This window comes from Lepisma saccharinum, chromosome 16, assembly GCF_977018435.1.
Source record: "Lepisma saccharinum chromosome 16, izLepSacc3.1, whole genome shotgun sequence".
Taxonomy (NCBI): Eukaryota; Metazoa; Arthropoda; class Insecta; order Zygentoma; family Lepismatidae; genus Lepisma; species Lepisma saccharinum.
Genome location: NC_139244.1, coordinates 8,552,676 through 8,570,356, shown reverse-complemented (window position 1 = coordinate 8,570,356; position 17,681 = coordinate 8,552,676). Strand labels below are relative to the sequence as shown.

At 38.0% G+C, this 17,681-nt stretch overlaps 1 protein-coding gene across 2 annotated transcripts in view; it reads right to left on the bottom strand.

Annotated features, from left to right (window-relative positions):
- Positions 1-17,681, bottom strand: part of LOC146000245 (WD repeat-containing protein 20) — a 44,614-nt gene that overhangs the window by 13,791 nt on the left and 13,142 nt on the right. For both annotated transcript variants that reach the window (XM_083137669.1, XM_083137668.1), the window contains exons 2-3: positions 12,970-13,152; positions 7,682-9,106 (exon numbers count right to left, since the gene is read on the bottom strand). In XM_083137669.1, the coding sequence (XP_082993795.1) occupies positions 7,682-9,106; positions 12,970-13,152 (1,608 nt within the window). The remainder of the gene's footprint in view (positions 1-7,681; positions 9,107-12,969; positions 13,153-17,681) is intronic.

Sequence of the window (17,681 nt, the reverse complement as noted above, 5' to 3'; positions counted from 1 at the left end):
AAGACCGCCAAACTATTTTTCATTGAAAGAAAGCTGTCGGGATATTTCTAAAAATAACCTTCCATTGTTTAATAAATTTCTGTTATCATGGTAAGGAAAAAAGTTCTGCTCGACACAGCACCTGTGTCAGTGGTATGAAAAAGATTAAATTGCAGTAAAATAAAATTTGATCTGACCCAACCCACGTTAACAACCCAAAAAGTCAAACACAAAGGAAGTACATGGAAGAAGTCGAAGCAACTCAAGATTTTGCAACTCATACACCGTATACATAGTATTTTTAGTAATTAGTGAATTTTTTGAAGGTTCCCTATGCCATCATTAATAGCATTATGACCACATGAGATTTTAGGCATTACAATTTCTGAATTTCAATAACTTGTGAATCTGGTTCAACACATAATACACTTCCTTCATAATTACCAGAATGAACAACACCTTTCAGTACCATGTTCTAGCAGAGTTTGCATGTGCTTCGTGTAACTGAAGTTTGAAGACAAATAAAAAAAATCTTAGAGCATTGTAACACCAAAAGTGTGTTAATACCAGTCGCATTTTCTTCAATTATAAATTACTTCTTTGTTTTGTTCATTGACTTACATATAACAATGAGCAGGACTGCACAAACTACATACATGTATTGACTGACTGTCAATATCAACTGTACAAATAAAAAAATAATTAAAAATTAAATAGATATATCTAGGATATCAAAACTAGTTTACATAATTCCTCATAACTGAATGATGAAATAAAGTGTCCTGTTAAGTCTAATTCACACTTCACTGCACAAAAAAAATGTAATACAGTGTGTTTCAAAAAGAATAACCTGATTTGAAAACATTATATGTGCAACCTCGCATCAAAAGTGAATGAAAATAACACTACTTGAACTACTGCGCCTACAGTTTTAAATGACAACCACCAGATACGAGGAGCATGCCGAACATTTTTAGCAGCACAATAATGTAACATCGCAGCAACTGTGCATGTGTTGCATTTGACAGCCTGATGTTTATTGACCTTGAGCAAAAAATGGTTAGGGTGAGTCAGCGATAGTGGGGTGAGGTAAGAGTGATAAGGCAGTGCACGTCGTCCATTGTTGTTGTTAGTCATTTAGCTGTCAAGACGTGACTTTCATGCCAGGATTTTGTGCGATTACAAAAAAGGCTTAACTGCAGAGCAGTGTTTTGAAAGTTTAGTGAATACTTTCAGGGAATCTGCCCCTTCACGAGCCAGTATTGGAAATTGGTTTCGAGAGATTAAAAGGGGTCGTGTGTCACTTGAAGATGAACCTCGTTCTGGATGGCGAAACACTGCAGTGACACCCGAAAACATCGAAGCTGTGAGGCAAATAGTGAAAGATGATCCCCATATTTCTTTTTTGGATAGAAACTACTCTCAACATTGGGTCAACAGCAGCACAGACAAGTGTGCATGAACACTTGGGTCTCAGGAAAAGGTGTTCTTGCTGGGTCCCACATTCACTCACGGAATTGGAAAAAGAGGGGAGAGTGGAGTGGTGTGAATTTATGTTGGAGAAATTCAACCAAGGTGCAAGTCGTGATGTTTACAACATCGTCACGGGTGACGGAACATGGATTTACTACCATTACGATCCACTTACAAAGCAGAAGTCGCAAGTGTGGTGCTTCAAGAATGAAGAACCCCCAACAAAACTGAAGAGAGCTCGAAGTTTTGGAAAGAAAATGGTGGCATATTTTTTCTCACGGAAGGGACATGTTGCGACAGTTGCACTTGAAAATCGGTGTACAGTGAATTCTGAGTGGTACTCAACAGTTTGCCTTCCCAATGTGTTCACAAAATGGAAGGCCCAACCCCCAAAGATCAAAACTTGGTCATCTGCTGCTGCATCATGACAATGCAAGTTCCCACAGTGCTGCAAGAACTGTAGACTTTTTGAGCCGCAAAGGAGTCAGAGTGTTGCCACATCCACCCTATTTGCTGGACCTGGCCTGGTGCGATTTCTTTGTGTTCCCCAAAGTGAAGGAACAGTTGTGTGGATGTCGCTTTTCATCTGATGATGACGCTATTGCTGCTTATTTGGAGGCTGTGAACAACATTGCTGAAAGTGTGTGGAATGAACAATTTTCTAAGTGGTTTCAAAGGGTGCAAAAGTATATTCGTGTCCATGGAGAGTACTTTGAAAAAGTGTAAATGTCTGTTTCATTTTTGTGGGCAGAGTTAAAAACTTTTGGTATTCCCGTACAACTAGTAGTGCCCAAATAGACGATAACCTTAGTCATTCAAAGATGGTATCTACGCAACAGAAGACTCGTACATTTGCACATTACACTCGTGGCCCCTAAGATCTCCAGATATTACACCCTGCGACATTTTCTTGTGGTGATATGTAAAACAACGTGTTTTTGTTCCACCGTTACCATTCACTTGGGATGAGCTCAAGGAAATCATGGCTGCAGTAAATCCAGTGGAAGAAGACACTCTCAGACACGTTTTGAATGTTGTCTTGATATTATCCCTGCAGTAGGTAGAGGGCACACAGAGCATTTATAATATGGTGAGTGAAACTCTAGGACTTACTTAATATTTTGTAATTTGTTGGGTACCTGTAACACATTTTCATTATCAAATTTAACTATTTGAAATCAGGTATTCTTTTTTAAACACACTGTATTAAGATAGGCAACACTTCAATATATTAGATATTCTGTTTTGTTCTATGACAAACACTGTTGACTTATGTATTAAGTAGTATTATGGTTGTTGACTAACACAGTTTACAGCATGACAATCGTTATAACGAGAGATGTAACACTACAGACATTAAAAATATTCAAGTGCTTATATGCAATAACCTTACATAAAATTTATTTTACTAATCCCAAAAGATTCATATGTATGTAAAAAGTTGTATAAATAAATTAAAAGTCTTAATATGTTAATTGAGAACTTGTGTTATGGCATCTTGATAGCCATACCTAGTGTTAGCTATTAGAATTATCACTCAACCCACTGGTGAACGATAATGGTCTTACCTTCGCACAACCAGCAAATTTTATTAACTTCATAGCTTCTAAAGGTAAAGTGCTCCCCTGTGCTTAGCACTACGCCATGAAGGCGTATAGGGGGTGTGGGGGTAATGCCCCACACTTACTTGATCCGGTCATGAGTGGGGGTGATGTGATCAGCATCACGCCCCTGACTGCCTTTACCCCCCAGGGTTTCCCCCAGGTACCCATGTCATTCGACGCTGGGTGGGCACCGGAGCCGCTTCCAAAGTTATAAAAGTTCCCGGATTTGAACCGGCCGGGGATCGAACCCGGGACTTTGAGCATGGTAGTCAGACGCGTTACCGACTGAGCCACCGCGGATAATTCATAGCTTCTATTATAGTAAAATGGTAAAACTATCACACCTGCCCCTACAACAAGTCCAAATTTCCATGTATACTTAAGTACAAAGCAGTCCTCCTCAATAACTTTCGGAGAAACAACCCTCTGTTTTGCTCTTAATACTATTGGTTATTTTCTACTGCTATGCAATGAACAATTATTGTCCTTCAGAAGTGAGATTTTAGTTACATGCTTTTCAAATGTATAGTGCTGCACAAAAAATCTAGAACTAAAACTGTTTACTGTACACGGTTGTAATTTGTGAGGAAAATTATGGGATCCCATTGCTACAAAACATAATTAGAAAAACAATCTGACAATATAAACATTTATGCAGTGATGTGTGATGGAAATTATGGTATCCCATTCCTCCCTCCTGAAAATACCAAATTAGAATAAATTCAGCCATCTATGCAGACACATGTGGATTATTCCAATGGGAGCTCCAAAATTTCAGCATTCAGTCAATATCACGAGGATAATTGGCAAGCTAGCTACTTTCAAGTATTAGAAGCAAATTCCAGTCTCAGAAGCTACGTAACAGATGCAATGGGGCTCAAGCCAATTGACAAGCACTTACGAGCCACAGAGTTTGGTTTGGTATGCATTTTTTTTTCTATCAGCATGTAAAACTACAGAGGAATCACTTCCATGAATGTCATGAAAACTTATCATTTTATAAAGAAGTGAATGTGTAGCATTTCACGGTGTCTACAATTTTGTAAAAACAAAATTCGCTGGATTTTTCATAATAAAAACAAAAATTTTCCAGACCATATCATTGGTGTACAAAAAACATGTCTAGAAGGAAATGACAACATTTTTAGCTAAACACTCAGAATTGCATTTAACGAAGTACTAGAATGTTTCCTTCACATGGAAAGGAAGTAACGAGAAGGGAAACTCAACAGTGATTGAATTGGATAGGGGAGGTAGTTTTTATGATACAGTCAACTCTCGATTCTACGACCCCGGGTATAACGACCCTCTCGAAGTAACGACCCTTTTCCCGGGAACCATGAAAAATTTAGAAAAAATTAGAAAAATCTGGAAAAAAAAAGTTGAAAAATTGAAGGAAATCGGCCGAAAAATGCGGTGTTTTTTCCTCCACTCATTCCCTTTACGAGCGCTCTACCGCTCACAGGTAGGTCTGAACTAAAAATAGACACCACCACACCATGCTTGAGTGATATCCAATAGCACTTGACCTCTGCCCTCCCCTCCCTCAAGTGCACCAATGTTATCCCGCACCCGACTGCCGCTACCCAATGCACCAGGCTTGTTTTGCCACGCTTGCTCTTGGATACGCGAGAAGAGAAGATCGAATGTGCTTGGATGTTATTTTAAATCGACTTGACTTGTTTCCTTGTCCTAAGAGCTGCTGAAAACTCACGGGGGAGGGTGGGAGCAGCCCGAAATGACTGCTGGACTTGCAGTCTTTGCCAATGTGTATGGTAGGTCAAGCTCTTTCATGGATAAATACACCACCTTGAGAGATAAGATCGCAGGAATGTTCGAAAATACAGATGCGTGGCACCTGGAAGTCTGGCCCATTTGTCCAGCTCTGACCTAGAGTTCAGCAGGTTCCCGTGAGTGAGCAACTTCCGGCCTTGTAGCCGACAACTTCTGGTAACCGCTTTCATTCAAAACGTGTTCTTCGTTCCCCGCAACACTTCATAAAAAAGCGAAACTGTTAGAGATAATCAAAACCACATAGGTGAACTAAAGATCGTCAACCCGCTTAATGCGTTGTCATCCAGGTTTGTACAAAAGTTTACTTCGATCTTACGTGCATCATAACTCCCGTTTCCCACTTCATACGTTTTCCTAATTGTGTCGATGTCGTAATATCTGCCAAAAAAGTGTTCCGTTAAACGACTGACTTCTCCCTCTTTTCCTGTCAGCAAACGTAGGGGGTGGGGGGGGGGGGGTCGATGCAGATTGTTTCAGCCAGGATTTTCTTGCTGATGCGGGCTGATTACAGGCGAGGGTGGAAAAGGAACCACCCCTCTTCCTTTCCTTTGACGTCTAAAATGGGGCAACCAGTTCTGGTTATATTCTTGAAAACGAACAAAAACCATAGAACAAGTAAAAAAATAAAAAAAAAGTGACCCTCTACCCTTTCCCCAGCTCATTCTCCGCCACTGGTGTGCACGGCAATGTTGATAATTGCAGATTTAAGTTTTTTATTTATTTATTATTATTATTATTTATTAATGCTGTTGTCTGCATAGAAAATATTGCCCGTATTATTGTCTGTTGCATGGTAAAATGTAAAGCAAGGGTCATTTCTTTCTTCTTTACACTGCTGTTAAAAGTTCCGTCTTCGACAGTTGCGTTATCTTTAAAATGCTGGGATTTTTCTCTTCCTCCACCTGTTGCTCGAACTTCCAGCCGGTCTCCTTGTTTTCATGATGCAGCTGGCGCCAGTGTTTTGTCTAGCGTCTGCAAAGCTCTTGCTTGCGAGGCAAAAGTTATTGTTTTGAATCTCGCAAAGCTGTTTTGATTTGACGATAACGAAATTCGATCTCCAGAAAGGAAAACAAGTTAAAATAACTTCATGTTCTGGGCCTTCTGATAAGCAAATCTGTAAATTTAATTTGCATCCGCTTTTCTTCAGAACCATTCATGTGGAGGAAAAAAAAGTGTGTTCAATGTAGGAATGGTCGCTGAGACTGATTAAAAAGACATTATTCAAGGGGAAAACGTTTGGAAGGGTGGGTGTTTGACATCGAGAATACTCCTAATTCCAACATTAAATCCTCGATTAAGGTGAGAGTAAATAACGATCTACCATTTTGATATGTGAAAATGCGCAGTTTCATAAAGCTTGTTTTCAGTTCATTTTATGCTGATGGGCTAATCGGGATTAAATATACAGTTTAAAGTGAAATTCAATTCCAAACCTGAATGATTATCGACTGCCACGCTGTTTAATGACTTGTCCTAGAATACACATTGGGTGAAAACAGATCGCAAGTTGCGAGTTTCCTTTTTCACGCTGGATTAGAATGCAAGTCAAGGAAGGAGTTTGGACTGCTCCCTTGAATAGGGAAGGGGGGTGAATGAAGTTGGTTGAAGCAAAGAAAAGTGACTTTTTTTTACGATGTATTTTACACACCCGAACCAGAACGAAAATTACAGCCCTGCCTTTATTTTTTTTTTGTCTGGTACCTAGAGAGGTTGTGTTGTTTCTCCCGAGATATCTAATCTTACCAGTTAATCTTGTAACAGACAATGCTCCAGTAAACCCGTATAAAATCCAACATTCATTCTGCCAGATTATCTCCCGACTTTTGCTGGCACCAGTCTGACTGGTGTCAAGATTCTTCGAGTTTCGCTTGCAATAAGCGAGATTGTTTTCCTTTCCATTGGTCTCAGTGCAAACGGGTTTCTCATGAACTAGAATTGTAAGAATTTCCTGGAAAAGCAACGACTGTGCACAACTGAAATAAAGTAACATTATTTTAAATTATCTTTTGTGAAAACTTTTTCATGTTCTATTTTCCTTCTCACAACACGCATCCTGTGCATAACAGGTTGTATAACTACCAGGATAAATGGTGTTACCATCTCCTAGGCATCTTTGTGTCCGTTTGAGCTCCCTTTAAGCTGCAAATTGGTGCGAATTCCAATAACGACCTCTTCGAAATAACGACCCTTTTCCCGGGAACTGTGAAAGGTCGTTGAATCGAGAGTTGACTGTACTTGTATCGACTCATGATTAACAAAGAATATTGTTTTTGTAAAAACAAAAAATCATACATTATTGCATAAATACAGAATCAAAGTAAAATTTAGTAACATATGTATTAATCCTAATAAGTATCTACCAAACATTCACAAAACATTCCATTAAAAAAAGTAGTACATTCCAATAACCTGTAGTAGATTTCTACTGTAACTGCTAGTAATATTTAATATATCAAACTGAAGTATAATTGTCAACTTTTTATTTTTTTCCTTGCCCTTTCTTTCTTTATTCAAAAACCTACTTCTAGTGCACTACTACTTTTTCTGACTTTTCCACAAACACAGTACATTTCCCTGAATTTTCCAGACCGCTACACAACCTGCATATACCCTACATTATAGCTTTCTTACAGAATTAGCCCCCAGCTTCCCTCGGTTTAGGAATCATAACGTATGACTAGAAGAAACCTTGTAATTTGAACTGTAACTGTGTGCATAACTGAAACTTCTTGTAATTAAAATTGTTACAAACAATTACCTGCTCCTAGCCATGAGAATATTAATAACTAAACTTAATGTTTGAAAAGAAAGGAATGTGTGCAAATACATACCACTTTCCCTGGTCTGGCCCACGTGTAGACGTACCCATCCTGGCAGGCAGTGACAAAACAATCCTCTCTGAATGCCAGAGCAGTCAGTCGTTCGTGCGCAATCTTCTTGCAAATTAGAGGCTCAAGAAGTGGACACTCGTCAAGGCGTGGACAAGCAGGCGTGCCTATTAGTTTCATAGGATCATCTAAAACACTGCGTGGGGCAGTTTTGCATGCTGCATTTTTGTCCGTGTTGCGTGAAGCTAGGCTAAAATTTCTTTTGTGGCCATGTTCTTTGTCCGAGTGATGCTTGTCCTTCCGATCGCCAAAGCCTAGACCGGCAAGCCTCTGCGTCAAAGACGGGACAGTGGAGGAGTTCGAGTTCAAAGTAAAAGCGTTGCCGTCGACTATAAAATCCTTACTAGGAACAGAGTTACTCTGAGTTTGCACCACACTATTACATTTTCCTACAATTGCATATGTTTGATTGGAATTTGCATTTCCACTAGCACCATTCCCGCTACATGATCCTGCTCCTATACACAGCGTCGCTCCGGAGTGACTTGTTAAATTAGTAGACGTAACACTCCCGCTTCCCAACACCCCACTCACTGTACTAGTCCTCGTTTTCGAGACAGGCTGCTTCAGCACATCTTCGGTGATATCCCACAAGCACAGTTGTGTATCTTGTCCCACTGAACCTAGCCTGTAGCAAGTTGCATTGATTCGACTAAAATCGGATCCAGACGAGTTGCGGTTCGACTGCGAATTACCAATAACCGAGCTTCGTGCAGAATTTCGTGCCGCTGGCTCACTAGAAAAGGTGCAATTTCTCAAGCTACCAGGGTTGTTATTGTGCTGTTGCTGTGTCTGCTGTTCATCGTCAGAACCACCACTAAAGTCTGTACCGTCGGGTTCACTGTAGGAAGTCGTGTATGGATCGAATGCTACCACACTAACCCAACTCCTGTGTCCCTGCCCTCTCGCGACCACTCGCCTTTCGTGGAAGCTCCACACTGTTACCAGATCGTCCTCACCTCCGACAACAACATACCTACCGTCCGGGGACCAGCACGTACACAGGAATCCGCCAAAGTAGCTTCGAGCCACACCCAAAAGTTCCATCGTGTCGTAATGGAACACTCGCAAAAATCCATCTTGCGACACCACAGCCAGATATTTTGCACACGGAGAGAAGGCGAACTCATTGATGCAGCCGTCACCTATAACCCACCTATAGAGAGGATTACGGGTGCTTTTCGTTTTACAAGTGTACACCACAAAACCTTCACCCTGCTTGAAATGTTGGTAATGGGGAGGTGTAGTCCCACACGGCAATTCCTCATTGTACAAATACAACTGTCCACTGCTATGAGACACAAGGAACAAATTCGGAGAGCCAGGTACCCAACGGATGCAGGTAACCTTCGTTTTATCAATGAGTCTCTGAAAAACAAAATATCAGAACATAAGAAACTGCATTTAACTTTATTGTTACACTATAAAAAAATTTGCAAGTTTAAACATTGGTAGTTTTTTTTACGCACTTTGCGCACTTTGCCATAAAAAAATAATGAAAAGTTTCCTGTAAGCAATTGCAGGGATCAAGTAAAAAAAATTAGAATGACCTGTTGGATAAAAAAAAAGCACAGGACTTGAAATCCATAAATAAAAAGGGAAACAAGCAGTTTGAATTAAACAGCAAAAAAATTATAAATTGAAGATACGGGCATTCTTGCGATAACTTTCAATCCTGAAGTACAGTAAATGAACAACAAAATGATGTAGTATCAAGATGCATATGCACACACACCAACAATGAAATATTTACGTAAAAATTGGCTGAGATTTGACCATAGTAGGCTTTGGTGGTTCTGGATTACACAACACTTAGGAAATATCAGACACGATGTAGGTGGGTGACCCTCCACAAGAGTTATTGAATAAATTGAATAAAATTTCTTAATTAAATTGTGGATTCATTATTCCAAGACCTTATTGCTACTCACTCAATGCTTAGAATTTGTTGAAAATTTGCATTATCTTAAGAAATAACCAAACTTGTACAGAAACATACAATTTTATGAAATTTTGAACCCCCCCCCCCCCCAAATTCTCTTCAGACCTAAAGGAATTTTTGATAAATTTAGGGGCCAGTTTCAAGTTTTCATCATGAACCACATACTGAAAATTGTTAAGAGTGATAGCATAATTAACAAAATACATGATGGAGAAATGTGGAGAAACAAAACACCACTTTGCTGAGAATGAAGACCCAAATTTGACCTCCTAAAGTGACACCAATTTTTTTTATTTCTATCCTTGTGTGAATTATATGTGATAGTATTTTACTTTCTTAATTGAGTATGTGAATTTGGTTTGTTAAAAATTTGACATAAATATGCAGGTTAATCAAAACTTTTGGCACCGCAGGACAACTCATTACAGATAGAAAAAAATGCAAGAATGGAAAATATGTGGCTTTCAAAATAATGTCCTTGAATGTTGGTTGCACTATTGAGGCAGTACACATAGTGTTACCAGACGTCTGTTTCTTTCCCGGACATGTCCTTATGTCCGGCATCCAGGAGGAACTTGAAACATATCAGAAATGTCCTACATTTTGAGCATCGCATATTAATTAAGAAAATATGTGTATCAGTTGAACAAACAGAAATCATGAAAGTTACCACTCTATTTCACTGATTCAGTCATTGCCCAAAAAGAAAATAAGTATATCCTGCTCAAGGATAAACGGAAAAAATGGATGCAGCTAAGTTTTATGGCCACATTCTGATGATGTCACTGTTCAATGCCCAAGTGGAATTTCTTGCCTTGAGGTTTATACTGATACTTTGATCGTAAAGCAGGGGTTATAAAGAACTATGAACTAAAAACTACCCAATATGAAACTTCTGGAACTATTTCAAATTATGGTAATTGATGTATATTTGTTTGCCATTACAGGTCATTACTTTCATTACCATCAACACAACAGACTCACAAAAAAAATATTTTTTAAAAAAAGTCCATAAAAGTTTGGTACTGGTCCCTATAATTTCAGCGCTGAACTATCCAGTATCTCATAAATATATTTTGACTAAATCTGACATTTTGAGAAAAACTGGCTCCTTTGAGAAGTACCAGTTAAAACATGTTGTAAGAGTTGCATTGTTTATTATGATTACAAGTTTGGAAATTTTGCTTTAAGAATTCATTACGAAATCATTTTTTTTACTTTAACTGAAAGTGTCAATTTTAAATTACTTTCTAACGTGTTCTACAAAATATGTATTATTCATTGCAAATTTTTTTGTGTCCTACATTTTGGGACATTATGTCCTACTTTTCCCTCATAGCGATCTGGTAACCCTAAGTACACTGTTTCAAGACCCAATGAGAAAGAAAAATGCCTTGTTGGCACATGCTTTGTATTTAAAGGGGGCATTTGCTTTTCGGTAAAATCATATTGTACTAGGTAGAAAAACTCTTATCACCATCAATTCATATTTTACCTAGTTTTCAATTTGCAGTTGTGAGAAGACCTTAATGTGCTTCCAGGTAAAGGACGGCATTCATTCTGAAACGACTTTGTGTTGAACAACAATTTACAAATAACTTTCAAGTGAATACATTTTACTCATTTTAAGGCAGAGGCACCGATATTCGATGCCCTTAAGGAAAGTCCTTTGTAATTTTATTGTATCATGTAAGTTATGAGGGATTCATTATATTATGTGGGATTCACTATAACGCATGTTAGAGAGGTTCAATGAATTCATTGATTGATTTCGTTCTGGCTGACCACCAAGATGAGGATGAGTGATGATATGATGAAATGGATGAAGGGACACTTAAAGAACACCCAATCTCAGGCAGAACCTTGAACCCCTGCATGCTGTGCAAAGCACTCTGTAACAGAGGTCAGCAAGGTTCATTCAACAACCATAATATTACAAGTTCCCAATGCCTTTGTTTCATTTTGGTTTTTCTAAAAGCTTCTAATGAGTCATTGGGTGACATGCTAGTGCAAGTACTTAGCATGATTTGTTGCTGTGAAAAAGCGATTCAAATACTGTTCTGTTTAGAGACTTCAGGAAATACCTGAGTATATGGGGAAGTTACTTCTCAGCAACGGGAATTCTCAATGAGACATTTGGAAACTGAAAACTACCTCAGCAAAGATTTCATACGTCCGAATAATAGATAGAAAAGGCAATTTCTGGAATTTGGAGGTAGGCATGTTACAATAATGACCAATTGTCTATCGTCACGCACTATTTGCAATGATCTGGCAGCAGCCAAAAATATTTACATATTTATTTCACTTCATACCCATTGCTATAAAAGTGAACGCTGGGTTTACACTGTGACGTGTGCATGATATGGTAATGTAAACAATAAACTCTCAATGAAAAGTTTAAATCACCAATACCTACAAGATAAAGACATTTTGTGTTCATGAGATGATGCCTCAGCTCCAAGTAAGTCACCAGCATTTATGAATATGCAAATGTAATGATTAACATATACAGCCGAGACTGTTTTACACGTGACTCAGTTCTGCGTAATTATGTTTTAAACGTAAATTACTGTAGGTCCCAGCAAAATATAATTTAAAAACTTGATAATTAAACCTTATTTGTACATAATGCATTTATATGTAGTAAGTTTCATAAAATACAGTTGATTTGTACGTAACCAAGCTACAACTATGTCGCAGAAGTGATAGTTTTTAGTTGTTACTGGTCAGCCATGGAGAACAGAAAGATGAAAAGTTACACACTTGACCAGAAAGTAAAATATATATATATAGGAAGTGGACACTAATCCACATAGCACTAAAACTGAAAAAGCTGCAAAATTAGGCATCACTTATACCACACTTTGCACAGTCAAGATGACTCTTTTTTTTAAAATTGGGTTGTAAAATTATAGTGTCTACTGTAGTATTTCAGTACCAAAGTGTTCACTAATAAAGTGGTAAATTTAATGTATTTAAGGAACAAAAGAATCAGACATTTAGATTCGTTAATTTACCAGTTTATGACAGAAATAACTAACTGTATTATGAATATTTTGTTCCTCAAAATAGATACAATTACAGTATTTTAATAATGATATCTAAATCTGGTTTCCAAGTAATTCAGAGTTAAACTTTTTTATTTTCTCTTCACCTTGACATATGTATAACTCAGGTTCAACTGTAGTATAAAATATGAAGGTAATTTAAAATTCCTCCAAAAAATTCTAAGCAATACATTTTCCTAACCCTTGGCCTACTAGAAAATAGAAAGGGAAGTGCTTACCTCTTCATTGTAAAGCTTACTCAACTCCTTCTTGATAGGATCTATTAACTGGATTTGGCCTGTGGAGAAGCCCACAAGTAGGGAGACACTGTCTGCAGTTACGGTGAAAGTGTTGAAGTCATGGCATGTGGGATTGGTTCCTTTGTACATTTTCTTGTCCACTGGTTTTGTTAAATCTGCAGCCTGCAATATACAAAATGCACAAATTAAATTAAAAATAAGTTTTTTCATGTATGAACATTTCACTAGTATTAGCTATACAGGGTGATTCGTAAGTCTATGAAACATTTTAGAATTTATTATAGACAGACGATACAACTGACAGGGGTAATTCTGATATTGATAAAATGACAAGCTCTCCAAGTTTCTTTGTATACACCTCACAAATGTTCCATATGTCCACCTTTGCTGATACGGCAGGCAGATATCTAAGTGATACTGCATTTCGTCTCACAGTCGATCAGTGCCACATCTGTGGTAAAGTTCCTGGAGATTGGCGAGGAATGGAAGCATGAAGACAGTATCCTTCACAAATCCCCAGAGGAAGAAGTCACAAGGAGTTAAATCAGGAGACTAGGGTAGCATCTCATGTCTGCTTAGCATCATATTTGCTATTAATGCTTCCTAGAGACACACCATGGTAACTATGCGCCTCTAGTGTTTCCCGACAATAACCTGGAGAGTCATTCTATCGGCATCAGAATTACCACTAACCGTTGCATAGTTTACGTGTTGTCAATTTCTAAAATGTCTCATGGACTTCTGGATCACCCTGTATAACTATTATTGCATGCTCCTGTCCATATAAAGTAGCACCCAAACTTTTTAACTCTACCAAGTGTGCCTGCCACTTCTTATGAACAGGCATGTGAATCCCATCTATAATTAAAATTTTATAATGTTTCAGGATAACACATCAGGCATTTAGCTAATTCTCATTTCATTTCTTCTTGTATTTTTCTGACTTTACATTACTTTGCTATCACTTTTGCGTAATTGCAAATGCCCAACCCCAAGTCAGGGCTCGAACCTGGAACCTTCAATGGGGATATCACACGCTTGTACAAAAGTATGCTTTTGTACTTACGCACCAAAGTGGCTTCTGGTTTCATCAAATACAGACTTGACTATGGGAAATACATGAAATCAGTGTTGGTGTGCGTTAGAGTGTTGCCAAGAGAGTCTTTCGCTCGACCAGCAAATAGTTCACACGGACGACGCTAGATAGTGTTACGAACTGACAGCTCTTCGATTACCATGACATCACGAGTGAATTTCGCTCGAACAGGCAAAACGATCAGCATACACTAGAAAACTAGGAAGTGCCAAGAATAATCTCTACCTCGGCATAATCAGAACCAACTGGTGGGAGAAGACAACACACTCGAATCAGGCTCGTGCTTGGGATATCTTTAAAAGATGGATGAGGCAGATCCAAATATGTGGAACAAGAAGAATATCCGAAAAGCTGTTGGAGTATTAGATGTCACCACGAACTCTCTGGTATATTGTAACAGGAGCTATACGAACAATTATGGCCTAAAGTAAATGAAAAAAAAAAACATCTCTCCGATACCCCCCACCTTCAACACGACAAACAATCAGCAATTTAGTCAGTTACAGATGAGGTGTGCCACACGGCATACAGCTTGGTGTTTATTGGTTTGCATTCTCAGAAGTTATTTGCAGCAATGCTTTCAAATTTAATTATCTTACAGTATCACCACTGAACAGGACTTATTTTTAGAAAATACTACATTTATAAATTAATGATACGTATTAGTAATGATTCTTAAAATGAAGAACATGTCTGAATGTGAGTTAATATAAAAAATGGTACTTTTTACTCAACATGTTTGTTTTGAGTAAGAAAGTAATTTACAGAATACACACACATTAAATAGTAATGCACGTGCATCAAAATCTTAATTTCCTTGGTCCTTCCTGAGTTACCTACCACAAGTTGGTCAACAACTAACTTTGAGAGAAGTCTCAACAATCTCTCATAATGACTAGTTAATTTTAACATGTTTAAAATGGCTTGTTTCTTTAAATTTAAATAGGCACATACACAACGTAAAGCAATACCAAACAAAATGTAATATAAATATGAACTTTACAGTGTAAATTATTTGAATATATACGATAATTCTTTACCATGGACTATCCTATTGATTATAATGATTTTGGGGCTGTTAAATATCTTCCTACCATTTGACGGTGCTAGCCACTTCCGTATCTGCCTAGTGATTTATGCAGTTCACCTGGATTAGGAGACTTACTTATCCTCACACATATATAGCTATATTATCCTTGGTAGTACAAGGTATAATCGCCATTTTCCTGTTTTAGTGAGCTGTCAAAAATGAATCGTGAGGTGAAAGCTGAAGTAAAACTGAAACTTCTAAACAAGGAATACAACTTACATACAAGAACGGGAATGAAAAGTCAAGTATGGGACAAATTCATGTTAGTAACTACGCAGGATGGTCAAGAGAATGGTTACGTATCGTGCAAAAATTGCTCGACTTTGTTGTCCTTCTCATCCTTTACCACACATTTAACATCACATACGTGCAAAATAAGTTTCGAAGAAAGAAGGTCAGATCCAGTGCCACACAATTTAAAGCAAATTCTGACAGAGAGTGTGTGAAAATGTATACCAGTGATCTTCGCCCGTTTAATATTGTATCAGGAAGCAGGTTTGGAAATCTATCCCAGGAACTAATAAATATCGGTGCCGAATATGGACATGTGAGTGTTGACGATATTCTTCCTCATCCTATGACCATATCAAGAAATATTCGAGCACAAGCAGATGCTATAAGAGAAAAAGTTATGCCAGAAATTATTAATGCAGCTGAAAAGTTTGCTTGTGCATGTACTGCAGATTTGTGGACCGACCCTTACAAAAAAAAAAAAAAAAAAATTACCTTACCATCACAGCCCATTTCGTAAGCAATGGTTTGGTACTCCAGAATTGTGCATTAGCAACAACAAAGTTCCCCCGACAAAAACAAGACAGGAGAAAATATCAAAGGGGAAATTGAAGGAAGACTGACAGAATTTGGAATCCATTAGGAGCACAAAGAAAATCACCTTTGTCACGGATCAAGGGCCAAATATTCGGAAAGCTCTCGAATATTTGCATTATCCGTGTGTAGCACATTGCATAAATACAGTGCTTAAGCATGTATTTGATGAACATTTCCTTAACAATCAATTGCCGACTTGTTATAATATAACACTATCAATGCTGCAAAACGTATCGTGCGATACATGAAGAAGACAGGAGCAGTCGAGCATTTGCAAACCACACTCAAGCAAGAGGTTGAAACACGATGGAACAGCTTTTATACACTGCTCTCCATAAATTAAGCAACAAATGGTGATCATCCAATAGAATCAAACACAATCCAATACCTGGTACGCCAGAAATCCGTGCGAGGGCACGATGATCGCACTTTATGACTCACCTGTTTTCCCTAACGCATTCGTTGCTTTCTTTCAGCGTGCCCACCACTCTTCTTCTCTTTTCTCCAACTGTTTTCTCTTTTACCTCACATTTTCTTGTTGTTGCTTAATTTCTGGAGGGCAGTGTATTATGTTAAATTCTATATTTGTGGAGTATAATAAGGTAGTCGAAGTATTAACGAGAAAGAACGTCGTGAAAAAATTACTAGGCTATGACAACAATTTGGTAGGGCATTTGTTCCAGTTTCTGAAACCCTTCAAGGAGGTCACTGGTGCAATGGAAGGAGATGCATACCCGACCATTCAACTTGTACTACTGTGGGTTCAGAAGTTGAAGTTCACGAAATTTGAGAAATTAAAAAACGTGCACTACGTTTCTTGGATGAAAAAGTTATAATCCAAGATGTCCATAAAATTGGCACTTTCTTATGGGCATCTTTTAGAAAACTCAAACTTCTCGCTTCAGAAGAGAGAGAACAAAGTCTACACTCTACGAGAGATGTGCTCCGAAATAGACATTGGTCGGTTGCCTGAAGTACAACCTGCGCAATCACCAATAAAAAAATGAAGACATTGTTTTCAGAATGGCAAGAGGACAGTAATGAATCCGTGGAAATTAATGAAGTGGACTTATACGTCAGAAGAGAAGATGTCGATGACGATGAACCACTTCGCTGGTGGAAAAGGAATGCAAACACGTATCCAAGGCTATCAGAGGTAGCTCGATGAATATTTTGTATTCCTGCCACAAATGCATCTAGTGAGAGGAATTTCAGTGCAGCTGGGAATCTAATTTCAGAAAAGAGATTCAGATCCAGAAAGAATGAACGATATTCTTCTCGTTCATAGCATCGAGAAGAGAACAAACATTTAGGCTCACATTAATTGTATATTTTTGTTATTCTGGAAACGTTTTTGGAAGGTTTTGCACAAAATGTGGACGAATCATGTAGGTTAGGTTTTTTTTAAAAAACATATTTCCTCATTCGTATTTGCAATTCGGTAACACAGTGCTTAAGATAGAAAAACTACATTATAACATGGAAGTAATGACTATATTCATTTATGTTTCCACGATTGCTGTGGCATTAAAATTATGTTTCATTATATGTTACTACTGTATCAAATTTCACAGTCCTAATGAACAATGGTGTACAGGATTTGTTACATATGATTTGATATTTTGAATTGCTTAGGCAGGTCTGTCAGCATGTGTATTGAAAGGTTCTTATTTTTAC